Raw genomic sequence first — 17512 nt, 5'->3', positions numbered from 1 at the left:
AGAATCTGGGTAATAAATATTGAGTTTTGTTTGGCTGTTAACCATCGATGTGTTAGAGAAAAAAATTGATTAAAATGGAAAATCTGCCAAAAAAGTGAAATTTAAAAATTTGATCTCCATTTTCCTTTAATTCTTGTGGAACGCCTAAAGGGTTAACAAAGTTTGTAAAATCGTTTTTGAATACCTTGAGGGGTGTAGTTTCTACAATGGGGTCATTTATGGGGGTATCCACTATGTAGGCCCCACAAAGTGACTTCAGACCTGAACTGGTCCTTATAAAGTGGGTTTTGGCAATTTTCTTAAAAATTTGAAGAATTGCTTCTAAACTTCTAAGCCTTCTAACGTCCTAAAAAAATAAAATGACATTTCCAAAATGATGCCAACATAAAGTAGACATATGGGGAATGTTAAATAATAAATATTTTATGAGGTATCACTTTCTGTTTTAAAAGCAGAGAAATTGAAATTTAGAAAATTGCGATTTTTTTTTAATTTTTGGGTAAATTTGGGATTTTTTCATAAATAAAGGTGAAATATTTTGACTCAAATTTATGACTATCATGAAGTACAATGTGTCACGAGAAAACAATCTCTGAATGACTTGGATAAATAAAGGCGTTCCAAAGTTATTACCACATAAAGTGAGATATGTCCGTTTTGCTAAATTTGGCCTGGTCAGGAAGGGGGCAAAGGGCCCAGATGGGAAGTGGTTAAATACAATTTAATACAATGGAAGTCAATGGGAAAACCCCAGGCTACCCCTGCTCAGAAGAGAAGGTGTCTGGTTCATAAAAAAAAGTTAGAAATTGATGAAACCCCTATCAAAAAGGTTTGGCAACAGCATTAGGTGGATAGCTGGATGCGTCTTAGACTCCAATTATGTACAACATACAACCACACAAAGGCTATATACTAAAATCAATCAATCAGTCCGTCCGTCCGGAATATTTGTCTTGTCATAAGACAGTGAAACCAATAGAGGGCGCTGTTCATAACTTAATAGCGCCCTCTATTGGTTTTTATAGTCTTATGACAGCTGAAAAACAAGGCAGATTCTGCTCATTTGCATGTCTTTCCCATATGCCCATGTTTATGCAAATGAGTTTTTACATGACAAAACTGTATAGAAAGGTTATTGATTATTATGTTAGGGCAATTGGAAAACTTTTTGTCGCCCTAATGATATTGATCTAGGTGTGCAGGTCCACCCAAGCCATTCAACAGATTCAAAATAACTTTAAGGTTTACAGGTTTTCAGTTAGATGAGAGCTGGTTTAGAATGTCTCAAAGGTGCACAAGGCTGCCATTGTAAGGTATGCTGACTCTTATCTGTCTCATGGATAAATTGATGACTTGTACATACCTGGCTTTTGGAATATAACCTTTGTGTGGTTGTATGTTGTACATTATAGGAGTCTAAGATACATCCAGCTATCCTCCTAATGCTGTTATCAAACCATTTTGATGGGGTTTCCATCAATTTCTAACCTTTTTTTATTAACCAGGCAAAGGTTGTTTCCCATTGACTTCCATTATACTCAGTTGCTTGGCTGAGCACACGAATATAGCAATGTGTCAAGGCTGAACACTCAAATACTTTGATGCTCGCTCATCACTAGTGTATATGCATCTAAATGTGAGCATGTATGTGTGCTTCAGCATGAGTGCAGTATAAGTATCTGCATATATATGTTCATATGCATCTGAATTTGAAATGTGTGTATCTGCATGTGTGCAGTATAAGCATCTGCATATATATGTGTACGTGTATATTTGAATATGTGCACTATGAGCATCTGCATATATATGTGTGCATCTGAATATGTGTGTGTCTCTGCATATGTGCAGTACGACGAGTATCCGCATATATGTGTGTACGTGCATCTGAATGTGAAGATGTGTGTGTATCTCACGGTGTGCAGTATGAGTACCTGTATATATGTAACCAGAAAGCTCAGCGGCTCAACCTCTTACCGTATGAGATAAGGTGCTCACCTACAAGTCCCACCCTAAGGACCAAAGTGAAACGTGGATGTCAAAATGCAATGAAGGGGCATACTCAAAAGGGCTCACTTGAAAAAGCAACGATAGACACTTTATTTAACCTAAAAATATCCCCTAAAAATATGCATAAAATATAGGCTGAATACAAATATATGACCTCTATATATATATATAGGATTGAGTCCCGTGTATCAGTACACCCGTCCCAGGGTGATTCCTGTAGCAAGTATTTCGGCTGAGACCCTTACTAATCGATAGAAAGGTGGTGCATATGTGCCGGCTATATATCACTCAAATGTGGCACGTGTGTCAGTATACCGCAACCAAATGTAGATGAATGGACGTGCAGCACCTGTATAGGTGTAATGATGAGGGCTGTATAGCACTAAATGCCAATAACTTCTGATCGTTCTCAGTTAAAGTCCAATTGATATAGGCGGCAACACTCACAGTGGATAACACCGCCAAAAGTCACTTAGTGCATTCACAATGCCACAATAGATGATCCCCAGGAGCTCGGTCTTATCTGTCTTCACTGCCTCTGTTGCAGCGCTGATTCCAGGCGGCCGCACACCAGCGGAGTCCCACGTGGTGTGCTAGACCTCGGCGTGGCGTCCCACGTGACCTGGTTGCTTGGGAGTGGCCACTGAGGTACAGCACCTCGAAACGCGTCTGATGTGAGGAGTGAGCGTTGCACTGAATACCTTATAATACCTAATAAATAAAGAAGATAGAGGAAGCTTTGTCCGGATTCATAGCAAGCGGTCGCCGATTGGTGACGTCATCCCAGCTTCACCCGGTCTCCCAAGCAACCAGGTCACGTGGGACGCCACGCCGAGGTCTAGCACACCACGTGGGACTCCGCTGGTGTGCGGCCGCCTGGAATCAGCGCTGCAACAGAGGCAGTGAAGACAGATAAGACCGAGCTCCTGGGGATCATCTATTGTGGCATTGTGAATGCCCTAAGTGACTTTTGGCGGTGTTATCCACTGTGAGTGTTGCCGCCTATATCAATTGGACTTTGACTGAGAACGATCAGAAGTTATTGGCATTTAGTGCTATACAGCCCTCATCATTACACCTATACAGGTGCTGCACGTCCATTCATCTACATTTGGTTGCGGTATACTGACACACGTGCCACATTTGAGTGATATATAGCCGGCACATATGCACCACCTTTCTATCGATTAGTAAGGGTCTCAGCCGACATACTTGCTACAGGAATCACCCTGGGACTGGTGTACTGATACACGGGACTCAATCCTATATATATAGAGGTCATATATTTGTATTCAACCTATATTTTATGTATATTTTTAGGGGATATTTTTAGGTTAAATAAAGTGTCTATCATTGCTTTTTCAAGTGAGCCCTTTTGAGTATGCCCCTTCATTGCTTTTTGACCTGTATATATGTGTGTAGGTGAATCTGAATGTGAAAATGTGTGTGTCTGCATGTGTACAGTATGAGCCTCTGCCTATATGTGTATGTGCAGCGCAGGGACCCCTGATAGCCCCTTCTCAGAAGATTTAAGGCTGAAGTCATAATGCTTCTCTTATAACTTAGTTCTGGGGACAAGTTTCAGTTCAGTTGCAATATTGCAGACTGTGTCATAAAGTCTCCCCCCCCCCATAAAGTACTGGCAGAAAGTGCTAAGGTGGAATTGCAAACTTCACTGCTTTCAAGTCACCTCATTCTAAGCTTTTATCTGACTCTGGACAAGAGCCCCCATATCTCATCCTAAAAAGAGGAAGAAGTCGTTTGTGTGATAGACTCCAGAGGAGCCAAGATGAAGATCTACACCACCTAAAAAAGTAGACCTGGAGGGAACTGCCTCTATATAACCTGCGCTGAGGAGCCTCCTTGACACTTCCATTGCCTGCTGTGAAAGTCTTGGAGGAAACGTGTAGAGCAGTCCTGTCACTTGCAGAAGGAGCATCCTCCTCCTCACCACATCTAAGTGGGGCTTTTACTGTGCTCATTGATGAGTGAAAGTCGCCACACATGTCAAGCTAAAGGCAGTTGTTGGGTTCCTAACAGGACACAGCGTCTTGCAAACATATGCGTGGAGCTGTGTCTACAGATGGCAGGGAGAAGAATGGAGCAGGCTCCTTTTATAAAGCTCTAGATGCTGCTGCTGCCTTCAGTGCAGACACAAGACTGAGGGCCAGCTAGCGCCTGCGATTGTTTGTTACCGTTTTAATCCTATTAATTAAAACGTTAACCTGATTGGGTAGAAAGCTGTGTCCCAACAGGCGAGTCTTCTCCATAATAACCTACTCAGAGATAATGATGTAAAGACTCCCCCGTCTGAGGCTGCTGATGCTGATGCTTGATGGCTCCAGAAATCTCTTGAAGGTGAATCCAAGCAAGATAAACGGCGCAGGAGCTTGTTCCATGTGAGAATGCCTCAGCAGATGACACCAAGGCTGGAGCTGAGGACCAGGAACCCCTGAGACTTTCTTCTGACTCCAGCCCAGCACCAGTGAGGAGAAGCTGCTTTTTTTTTCTTTTCTTTTTTTCCTGTGATTGTCCACACTCCAAGCCAGAAGTTCTCCACACCGGAGATATGGAGAGGGCTCTGGCAGAAGCAGACTTGTTCCACAAGACTCTGGACGCTAAGAGGATGGAGTCAGCCTTCCGTTCACCTCCGGGTCTGGACTTGTCCCAGCAAGGAGACCGCTCACCTCTGCACTGCTATGACGGGCCGGACCCCTCCGACCTCCTGCGCCACCACCAGACCTCTGCCCTCCAGTCCGGGTCGGTGGGAGACACTTTAGCGCTGGCGGCTGCCAGTATGTGCGCCAAGTTCGGTGCAGAAGGCTCAGGCAGGGGGATGGCGGAGAGCAGCGGAGGAGAGGACCAGAGTCCCGATGATGACAGTGACGGGCGCTGCGAGCTGATCAGGCCGGGGGATCACAGGTCCTCCCAGCCTGGGATGAAGTCTGACGCGCCCTGTGGACCAGGCGGTGGGAAGAAGTCTAAGGAGCAGCGAGCCCTGAGGCTGAACATCAACGCCCGGGAGAGGAGACGCATGCACGATCTGAACGATGCCCTGGACGAGCTGAGAGCCGTCATCCCCTATGCCCACAGCCCCTCAGTCAGGAAGCTTTCCAAGATAGCCACCTTGCTTTTGGCTAAGAACTACATCCTCATGCAAGCCCAGGCGCTGGAAGAGATGAGAAGACTGGTGGCTTATCTCAACCAAGGCCAGGCCATCTCTGCTGCCTCCATCCCCAGCGCTGCCGCCGCCGCCGCCGCCGCCGCCGCTGCCCTCCACCCTGCACTTGGAGCCTACGAGCAGGCGGCGGCCAGCGCAGGTTACCCGTTCAGCAGCGTGGCCACCACCTGTCCGGACAAATGTGCCCTATTCAACAGCGTGTCCTCCAGCCTGTGCAAACAGTGTACTGACAAGCCTTAAAAAACTAAATCAAATAAAACCTGACCACCTAGTAGCTGAGCTGGTGCCACCTAGTCCAGGGACAACTCCACCAGGGAAGAACTTCTGAGGCTCCTCCATTGTGATCTCCTCTGTTTCCATGTTGGGTTCTTCTTACCTTTGATCCCATTTTGATTTCACCACCGATGGACAAGAACGGTCACCAGAAGTTTCAATGGCATCTAAATCCACTACTTGTTCTAAGTACTTGAGGTCAATGGCACCCTTCTGTGTGGAATGATTGCATCCTGTTCCCCCTCCAAAAAAAAAAAAACGCTGCTCATGTCGATGAACTCTTAATAAGATCGATTATTACAGATCAGATTCCTTTGAAGACTAATCTCAAAACAAAGGCACTTGAATTTAATGATTCTGAGCCAGGAAAACACTTGAAATCTAGACTTATTTAATGACAAAGACTTCTTCACATAGCGAGAATAGAAACCATTTGTATTTTTATTGTGTCTGAGGTTTGTAGGACTCCAGATTTGGTTGAGGATGTCAGTGGCTGGCATGAAGTACTAGTTATATCTGATGGGAGTGAAAGTTTTAGACATTTTTTTTACACAATTTCTGTGCACCTTGTAACTTCATATGGAAAGTTGTGTGAGGAAAGTGGTTGTTTCACGTGTTACATTCCAGTATTTATTTTTCGTGTGTTCCAGGTGACATGAAATTTCCTTTTTCTTTATTTACTTTATTTTTTAAATTCTTTATTTCAGATTTTGATAAATTCATTTATATACTTTGTGCCAAGTGTTTCAAAAAAGCTTGATAGACAAGGACGTCCACGAGAATCTCAATGTCTCTGAGCTCAATGAAATGAAATGGTCATTTTGATTTAAAGTTGCTACATCAATTGTATTGAAACTGAGCTTTAATAAATGACCTCAGTCCAAAAATGCCAGAGGATGTGTATTCTTCATTCACTTCATCAAAGGCAATGTGTGCATGGCATAGGTGACCCTTTGTGACTTGCTTCTGGAGAGTTGCACTGTCTGTGGGTTCAGACTTGGGCTGTGATGTACTTCTATTATGAGGTGGGAGATTCATACAGTTTCTATTGAAAATCCATTCGGTTATTGGTATCTAGTGAAATAGATGAAGAGACATTGTCCTGCTGTCTGTTACTCCTGACATGATAGAATGAATAATCATAGGGCAAGGATGTGTAAAATAATGCTGCCCATGAAATAGGTCAATCAGATTATCCAGCACATATATTATCATTATGTCTGCGCATCTGTGTCCCAGCAATCTTCTCCATGTCCACAACTTCCATGGTGCTAACAGCCATAGTTACAGAGCCGTATAAAATTAAGCAATATAGATTTTATTTATTATTTAATCCAGAAATGATGTCTTTTTTTTTCTTCTTGAACTAAATCATTTATTTCTTATACTGCCTTTAGTGTCATTTTTTAGAATCAAGGGTTTATTTCCATGTGAGGAAATTATTAGATTTACATAATATATGATGTAAAAATTAATTCATTGTAGGGTCCGATTATTTTCAAAGTATTTAAATTGGATATAGGTTACTTTTTAATTCTCTGCTGATATGAACACAGATAGCTAGAAAGATGTAGATAGATAGATAATAAATGGATAGATGGATAAATAGACATGAGATAGATAATGATAGATAGATAGATAGATAGATAGATAGATAGATAGATAGATAGATAGATAGATAGATAGATAAAAACAGAGAGAGAGAGATATATACAGATAAATAGATATTGAGGGATAAATATATAGATAAATAGATATAGATATATAGACAGATAATAAATGGACAGATGGATAAACAGACATTAGATAGATAGAAACAGAGAGAGATATACAGACAGATAGGTAGATAGATATTGAGGGATAAATATATAGATATAGATATATAGACAGATAAATAATAGATAGACATGTAGATTTAGTGATAGCCATAGAGAGATAATAGATGATAAATAAATGCATAGGTAGAAATAAAAAAAAATGCATTACAATTTTAAAGTGATAAGTAGATGTATAGATTTTAGAAAGCTTGATAGATGAGACAGAGATGAATGGATATAGATACATCTAGATAAAGAGATAGATGATGGATAGAGATAGAGAAATATGTCATACTTGCACCTTTATGTAAAGGGTTTTGGAAGCAGGACTGAGCTGTTTTTCTTGGGACAGCCAAATGTTTGTTCTTAACTTTGTGTGTGATATATATATATATATATATATGTGTATATATATATATATATATATATATATATATATATATATATATATATATATAAATATATGTAGCAGAGGTTAGTGTGTCACACTGCAAATTCTATTTCTTTTCTACAGACCTCCATAAAACAGATGTATATGTGACCCCCTCAGCTCCCTGTGCCAGTGTTGTGTGGTGCCCAGCCTGCACTGGAGGGGGCTATACCTCTGGAAGTTGGCAGTGCAGGGCAGGCGCTGAGTGCACTCAGGGTGGCATGAGTTGCCCCCAGGCCAGGAGAGAGCCGTCTCTCAGCATTAACCACACAAAGCCTGGGTGCCTCTAATTATGATTATTAAAACAATTTCCATGACGATGTCTAATATTATGTTAATTTGAAAACAACTGTGTATGAAAACTGTCGCCTATAATACCTACATTCATTTAATGAAACACATCGTTAAGGCAATTAGAGCTCGTGGATGTGATTAAGGCGCATAATTAGGACTCTGTTCTGGGCGGTAATTGGCTGTCTTTAATCAAGGAGTAAAGTGATCAGCAGCACGGCCATTAGTTTGTATTGTTCTGTCTTTGCTGTCCATCACTCTCATTAGGAATTAACCACCAGCACCACCAGGTTTTTTTTTAATTTCCATATTAACATCATAGGACAAATTTGCTGCAAGATTTACTGCTTAATATTTCTCATTAAAGGGACTTGTCTGGTGCAGACCCATCAATAAGCAGAGGTCCGGAAACTGACAGCAGGTCACCGATCCGGCAAGTAATAGACTGCTGCAGCCAGTCACAGCTTGTACTAACCTGGGGCTGTGCTTTTCTTATTTCTTTACATTAACCTCCTTCTTCCTAACGGATCCCATCGGGACGTGTCACACGACAACCTCATTCGCACTGTTTCTGCCTTCCTAGCTCTGCTACACCTGCAGAGGAATAGACCGCACTGCTGGAGAGTTGTTGTAGAAGTTGGCCTTTTAGTTTGTAGATTGTCTGTAGCCATGTTCTGCCTGGGCCTTTGCCTGCCCTGCTTTCTGTGAGGGACACTCAATTACAAAGGCTTTCCAGAGATATAATCAGGTGGTAAATTGAATCCTGCGCTGAGCTGTTAATGGGGTGCTCTGGGCACATCGGCGGATTACATGCTGTGGGAACTAATGATCACTGGGGATGGGGATGACAGACTGACGACTAATTCTGTCAGCAGCGGCCGCACTGAAGGGTACAGGAGTAGGTAAGTAGCTGCTGGGGGGAATCAGCCGGACCATGCAGGACTGATCATATATATATATACTGCATGGGGGGATCAGCCGGACCATGCAGGACTGATCATATATATATATACTGCATGGGGGGAATCAGCCGGGCCATGCAGGACTGATCATATATATATATATATATATATATATATATATATATATATATATATATATATATATATATATATATATATACTGCATGGGGGGAATCAGCCGGACCATGCAGGACTGATCATATATATATATATATATATATATATATATATATATATATATATATATATACTGCATGGGGGGAATCAGCCGGACCATGCAGGACTGATCATATGTATATACTGCATGGGGGGATCAGCCGGACCATGCAGGACTGATCATATATATATATATACATACTGCATACAGTGGCTGTCACGCTGGACAAGTAGGATATTATAGGAATCACTAACGTCTCAAATGCTTTAAATTAAAAGAAAATGTATATATACACATATAAACCTGGACCCCGGCTGTGATCTCAGCCTTGTTATGAGGTTTCTATATAGAATAGCTGGTAAATCCTGCAGTTCAGGTCATGGGCTTCATGTGGACATCTGGATGTGTGGAACAAGTTTATCTACAGAGTTAATAGTAATATAATTTATGTATGTTGTATATTTGTATTAAAATGTATTGTATATTGTATCTATCTATCTATCTATCTATCTATCTATCTATCTATCTATCTATCTATATTCTATCTATCTAATATCTATCTATCTATCTATCTATCTATCTATCTATCTATCTATCTATCTATCTCCTATCTATCTATATATTATCTATCTATTATCTATCTATCTATCTATCTATCTATCTATCTATCTATCTATCTATCTATATTCTATCTATATATTATCTATCTATCTAACTATCTATCTATCTATCTATCTATCTATCTATCTATCTATCTATCTATCTAATATCTATCTATCTATTATCTATCTATATTCTATCTATCTATCTATCTATCTATCTATCTATCTATCTATCTATCTATCTATCTATCTACACTCTATGTGTTCACATTCATGTCCATACAGAAGGATGCTTGGCACTTGTCCCCTTGCCAGCCTGGGTACTGTGTGACAGTATTATTGTTGCAGGTGATAAGTCATTTTAAATAGTCCCTGCTGTGAGTGGATGATTGAGAAGACTGTGGCATTTATATGGTTTATCATATACCCATTTAATTGCTTACTTTAATATAATAGCCAGAGACCAACCTAGAGATTTCAGTAAAATACTAGAGAACCAGACATGTTGGCACACACCTTGGCAAGAAAAGTTACACATAAAGAATTCAAGTTTAAAATGAATATTCCTGTAGACTTTGTTGTCATTACAATTCTCTTCACCTGTGACTAAAGAGTCAGTAATAAAAAAGAAATAACCATTTCTAGGATTCTTCTTAGAAATATAATGTAATACAAGTGAACAGCCTTGAATTACTATATGAATATCAAAAATGTCTCCAGCAGCAGCAGCAGTTAGACATCAGGATGGAAGGGGTTAACCCCCCTGCTTGGTTATAGCTACTTACCCTTGTCCTTCCCAGGCTCATTCCCCAGACCTGTAATAAACTATCAGACAAATTTATGATGTGTTTCAGCATTTTATGGTGTTATTTATGCATTCATGTATGCATATAGGCAGTGTGAGGAGAGGATAACACACTGACACTCCACACACTCCACACAATACTAATGCATGTCAAGGGCCAGTAAATTTGCTTGAAATGTGCTCAAATCTGCAAATATACAGGTGAAAATAAAGACAGCACCGAGTAGACAGACGAGACTGCAGCTAAGGTGATTCACCTACAGCTACTGAGGAGACCAAGTGCTGGAAATCAGCCAAGCTGGGGTGAAGACCCCTGTCTCCATTATATACATAGATAATCATCTGCTCATCTCCTCCAACTAGGTCCTAATTAATAAAGAGCAGAGAGCTGTGTGACCTGCAGTCTGACTGCTGCACCAAGTACTTACCAGCACACACACCTAACACCAGGTCATAGATTTCTCTCCACATTACAGATGATAGGTTACATTAATGTCAGTAATCAGTATGTCATCAATATATTCACACAAATCCATTTCATTCATGTATATGCTTTATATGGTCAAAAATCACAGGACAGCATCATAAGCACTGAATGGACCTGAATGTGGTTGGCATATGTATGTGTGTGGTATCTATCTATTATCTGTCTATCTATTATCTATCTATCTATCTATCTATAATCTATCTATCTATCTATCTATCTATCTATTATCTGTCTATCTATCTATTATCTGTCTATCTATTATCTATCTATCTATCTATCCATCTATCATCTATCTATTATCTATCTATTATCTGTCTATCTATCTATTATCTATCTTCTATCTATCTATCTATCTATCTATCTATCTATCTATCTATCTATCTATCTATCTATCTATCTATTATCTATCTATCTATCTTCTATCTATCATCTATCTATCTATCTATCTATCTATCTATCTATCTATCTATCTATCTATCTATCTATCTATCTATATTCTATCTATCTATATTCTATCTATATTCTATCTATCTATCTATATTCTATCTATCTATCTATCTATCTGTCTATCTATATTCTATCTATCTATCTATCTATCTATCTATCTATCTATCTATCTATTATCTATGTATCTATTATCTATCTATCTATCTAGATATGAGATAGATAATAGATAGATAGATAATAGATAGATAGATAGATAGATAGATAGATAGATATTAGATAATATCTATCTATCTATCTATCTATCTATCTATCTATCTATTATCTGTCTGTCTATCTATATTCTATCTATCTATTATCTATCTTCTATCTATCTATCTATCTATCTATCTATCTATCTATCTATCTATCTATCTATCTATCTATCTATCTATCTATCTATCTATCATCACTATCTATCTATCTATCTATCTATCTATCTATTATCTATCTATCTATCTATCTATCTATCTATCTATCTATCTATCTATCTATCTTTCTATTATCTATCTATTATCTATATCTATTCAATTCAATTCAATTCAATAAAGCTTTATTGGGACGTCCAAGTAAAACATTTAGCATTGCCAAAGCAAAATAAATAATAGGTATTGTGGAGGGGGGGGGGGGGGGGGGTTGATGTGGGAATTAAAGGGGGTGGAATTTGGGTTAAAGGGGCAGTATGGAGTTAGAATAGTCCATGGTGTCTCATCTTCCTCCCAGTTGGTGACAGGTGGAGACATATTGGGCAGCGATCTCCACAGTGGACTCCTCTTCCCCCAGTAGGATGTGGAGTTTCCTCTGCTCATCTATGGAGGTGAAACCCAAGATGTGAGCGGAGAGTCTGTATCTATCTATCTATCTATCTATCTATCTATCTATCTATCTATCTATCTATCTATCTATCTATCTATCTATCATCTATCTATCTATCTATCTCTATTTCATATCTATTTGTCTGTCTGTATGCCTCTCTATCTATAAATTTATTGTGTATAACATCATAACCTCTGCTTATAAATGAACAGCATGTGACAGGGTTGTGTATTTGACAATGACATGCAGTCATATCTATAATCATTCTGGAAGAATCTGGTGATCTGGGACTAGTCCCTAAGCCTGGTGTGTTTGAATGGCAGATTTCTTCATCCAGATTCTGGATATTGTGCAGTCCAAAAAACTCCATCTGGTGCAAATGTCTAATGAATCTAAATTGTGTGAATAGAATTTTAGTAAATTGCGGTCAGTAAATTCAGTAAATGTGCTGCGAGATATAAATTCTAGCATGTGTAGATGTCCAATGTCATTCAGTGCATTACAGAGAAAACCAGAATGCCATATGTATATATATATATATTATACTTACAGTATCAATATAATAATACAATAGCACAAATATTACAATTATTTCCGCACATATGTACTTTTATACTGATGCTCTCTAAATATATCATAGAGCAGTTCACAACCTGAATATCAGGAAAGTCTATGTGTCAGACTGTCCTCTTTACCTTCTATATGATATTTGGTTATTCATACGTTGGCATATATTGACTGTCCAGCGCTGTCCCTGTTTCAGAACTGACAGGGCAGCTGGAAATATGGAGTACATACTGTCCAGCATGCTTTCTAATGTATGTATTTCAATTGTAGATGTTTCAATAGTTGATACATGCATTTTTAGGTAAATATAATTTCTAAACATTGTATCACTCACTAAATTAAAATGGTAGAGGCCTACAGTAAGATGGCTTTCTGTATAGTACAGAATATATGTAGAATGTGGCATACGGTATCTATCATGGTAGGCATACATTTCTTAAGGATGCCCTTGCCTAAAGTATAAAAGGGTCACTCAGAAATATGATATTTGAAAATTCATTAAAGGGGTATTCCAGCGCAATCCAAACATTGTTCCATGGCCTGTAAATGGTTAACACATAAACACTCTTATACTCACCTCGCTGATCTCCTGCCACTGTCGTTCTGATGGTCTACGGATCTGCAAGGTAAATATAAGATTGCTTATTTTTTATGATATTACAGGCCATGGGGCAGCAGTTTGATTGTGCTGGAATACTCCTTTAATTTATTGTGGTTTGTAAATAAACGGAGTAAATTACATACACATTTCCAGCAAAGCTGGCGAGTTTCCATTGGATCCCATTATGGTGAATGCGGATCCAGCGGTGTGTGGCGGTGTCTGGCTAGGCTGGATGCAGTAACTCCAGTAGTGTGTTCCTCTGAAGGAATGACTGCTGGATTTACCTGCCGTAGATGTCAACCTACCCTTATATAACTACCGTAAATTGTTGTTGTTCTTTATAATGCAAGCATGTAGAAGAGATATATTTGTACTTAAAGGGGTTTCCCGGGATTTTATTATTGATGACCTATCCTGAGGATAGGTCCTAAATATCAGATCAGTGGCGGTCCGACACCCGGCACCTCCTGCCGATCTATTGGACGGCTCATTCCTATACACTTGATCGGTACGGTTTATAGTTACACCTGCTCACCGCTGCGCTGTCGACCACAATCAGGGAAAGCTGCACTCGCACAGAGCGCGGCCTTCCCTTCACCCATCTGATCAGCGGGGTTGCCGGGTGTTGGACCCCCACCGATTTGATATTGAGAACCTATCCTGAGGATAGGTCATCAATATTAGTGTTGAGCGCGAATATTCGAATAGAGAATATTAATCGCGAATATCGCAACTTCGCTAATTCGTGAATATTTAGAATATAGTGCAATATATTCGCTATATCGAATATTCGTCATTTTTTAACATCTGAAAACATGATTCCTCCCTGCTTCTTTCTTGTGGGTCAATGAGTCATTGGCCCACAAGCAACTTAAGCAGGAAGGAATCATGACTTCAGATGGAAAAAAAATTCTGAATATTCTAAAAAACGAATATATAGCAATATAGTGAATATTTTCGTTATTTAGAATATTCACCTTTTTTTTCCCAATCTGTACAGTTGTTCGCATACTCCTCCCCGACAAGCGTCCCCGTCACCATGGGAACGCCTAAAAACAATGTTATAGCAATTTAGCGAATATTCGTATAATACACATATAGACTGCAATTTAGCTAATATAGTGCTATAGTATTTTTTTTTAATAGTGTCAATTTTTTCCAAATTTAACTATAAAAAAAAAACTATAGCACTATATTAGCTAAATTACAGTCTATTTGTGTATTTTACAAATATTCGCTATATTGCTATAACTTTGTTTTTTAGAATATTTCGTCATATTCTAAAACAAGAATATATAGCAATATAGCGAATATTCGAAAAAAAAACACATATTAGACATAGCCATAGCCAACCAATAGAAAAAGTTGCCTTATACAGTAAAAAAAATAATAATATCGCAATACGCTAATAATTAAATCGCATATTATTTGCGATAAATAGAATAATGACGAATATTCGATTTAGACGAATATAAGACGAATATTCAATCGAATATTCGCGAAATATTGTGAAATCGAACATGGCACCTCCCGCTCATCACTAATCAATATTAATATCCCAGAAAGCTCCTTTAAGATGTCAGTTCATTTTAAAAATTACTAAATTTCTGATAGACCACAAAATAAATACATCTGTAATATACATTTAGGGTACAGGCAGTGGGCAATGCTGCACTCACAGACCGTATTGTGTGTCGCCATATGGGGCCTTTATGAGGTACTGTGATCTCTTCTGGAAGCATTTCTTCTAGGGGATAATATTTCGTTAATGTGTTGGAACATGCCTGAGTTTTTCTTCTGGAGCTCTCCTTGTATTTTCACATAGCTAGGGGTGCTCTATTACTCATCTGTGAAACACAGGTTCATTATATGGCAATCTGCTTGGGCCTAGTATTTGCTATTAACCAATGTTGGTGTCACAGTATCTTTTTCAAGGTTGAAATAAAGTTCAGTTGATTTTTGCATAGTAATCTGGCTATGTAGTCTGGACCGCCCCCTTCACGCACTATTTCAAATCTAGTTTTTGCTGTACATCAAGCAGATATGTTGGAAAACATTAAAACGTATAGAAATGTATTAGTTGACTTACCCATAGACTATAATTGGGCAAATGTAGTTCAAAAGTGCAAACTTTGTTTGCCACTGTTTACATTTCTATATGTCTTTTTTGCAGAGTAGCAAACCAAGCTGTTCTGTCCTGCAAAAAAAAAAAAGCGTATAGAAACATAAACTTGCTTTTTTTACATTGCAGTGAATGGGAGATGAATGGAAATGTAAGACAATGTGTTTCCATCTATTAAACGTATCCGTTTTTATCCCGATACGTTCTACTTCCTTTGATACACTTCAAATCTTTATTTTAAAAAAAGAAAGGTTTTACAAAAATGTATATGTTTTTATTTTTTTTTTAAAAAAGACACAAACGTATTGAGACATATGCATACTTGTGAAATGTATACGTAAAAAAAAAAACAATAGATAACCACAAAATTGCATATGTTTGTGTAAGGGCGGATTCACGTCATATTTTTGCCATCCGTTTAACGTATGCAAAAAATGTATACATTAACGGATGCCTCAGATAGGTGCCATACAGTGGCGTCCATCACCATAGAGTTCCTTTGTAAAAAAAAAAAAAAACGGATACATTAAAGTATATATATTCTTTTACTGGACTCTGCAGGATTCAAAAGTGCGATGCGCTACACTTTTGTATCCTTTTTTTCTCCAAAGTATACGTTATAGGGGAGGCAAAAACGTAATGTGAACCTACCTTAAGTTTTTTTTTTTTGTATGTCTAAGCTTATCCGCTTGACATAGCAAAAACGAGATGTGAACAGGCCCTAACGCAAACAGGTTTTTAACTTCACCCCCGTTTTTCTCATCAGTTAAATTTTAAAACTTTGTGAAAGTAGATCAGCAATTTTCGCTCTATGTTATTTTTATGTTTAGGTTTAGAATCTAAATATTGAAAGTAAGGCTACATGCTCACGACCGTATGTGTTTTGCGGTCCGCAAATTGCGGATCTGCAAAAATAACAGATGACGTTCCGTATGGCATCCGTTTTTTTTGCGGATCCATTGTAATAATGCCTATCCTTGTCCGCAAACTAGAAAAAACTAGGACTTGCACTATTTTTTTTTGCGGAGCAACGGAACAGACATACTGATGCGGACAGCACACGGTGTCCTCGTTTTTTGCGGACCCATTGAAATAATAGGGTCCGCATCCTATCCGCAAAAAAAACTGAACGGACACAGAGACAAAATACGGTCGTGTGCATGAGGCCTAATTCTGAATGGAAAAAAAGGAAATTTCATTCATACTTCACATTTCTTGTGTCTTTTGTCAGTCATGTGTCACCTCAACAAATGCAGCAGGCTCTCTATGTAACATTCTCCTTGACTTTCTCAAAATCACAATTGCAGAGTATGTACTTTTGATGCATTTTAGAATATTTCAGTAAATTTCAATGCATCGGGAGTTGCTAATTATGCACCATAATAACTGCACATTATCATAATATGTAGTCATAATATGTAGTAAAACTAGTAGTAATGCCTCATCGGGATACAATGATTAGCATATATTAGTTCAATAGTTAGTTAGTAGGCCTGCTAGTGTACATCTGTAGACTGTGGAAGAAAAGTGCTAAAAAGTACCACTGCTTGTAGGACTTTACTGTAAATTCTGACATACATAGGGTTAACATTGTAAGATATTTCCAGGGTCGGATATTTTGGGTCTCTGTACTTTGGAATATTTAAAAATGATATATTAAAATGTTATTTGTGGATATGATGGTCAATTCAATGCAACACAATTTCATGGTCTATTTGCATTGCAATTGTTTTATAATTGATACATAAAAGATACAATAAATTTATTTTTTTAACATAACACTTGATTGGTTTATTAAGAACACAAAAGGATAATGAATATATACAAACAATGCTATCAGTTCTTGTACTAGTAGACATATGCACTATATTGTGGCACGATTATATTCAGTGGTATAGTTGCAGGGAATGT

General features: G+C 38.4%; 1 protein-coding gene across 1 annotated transcript; it reads left to right on the top strand.

The window, feature by feature from the left end:
• Positions 1–4576: 4576 nt before the first annotated feature.
• On the top strand, positions 4577–5428 carry BHLHE22 (basic helix-loop-helix family member e22). Its single transcript, XM_040433307.1, has one exon. It carries the CDS (start codon positions 4577–4579, stop codon positions 5426–5428), a length of 852 nt encoding a protein of 283 aa, XP_040289241.1.
• Positions 5429–17512: the final 12084 nt, after the last annotated feature.

Source organism: Bufo bufo, chromosome 5, assembly GCF_905171765.1.
Source record: "Bufo bufo chromosome 5, aBufBuf1.1, whole genome shotgun sequence".
Lineage (NCBI taxonomy): Eukaryota > Metazoa > Chordata > Amphibia > Anura > Bufonidae > Bufo > Bufo bufo.
The sequence above is the reverse complement of the archived record's forward strand: the minus strand, read 5'-3'. Positions and strand labels throughout refer to the sequence as shown.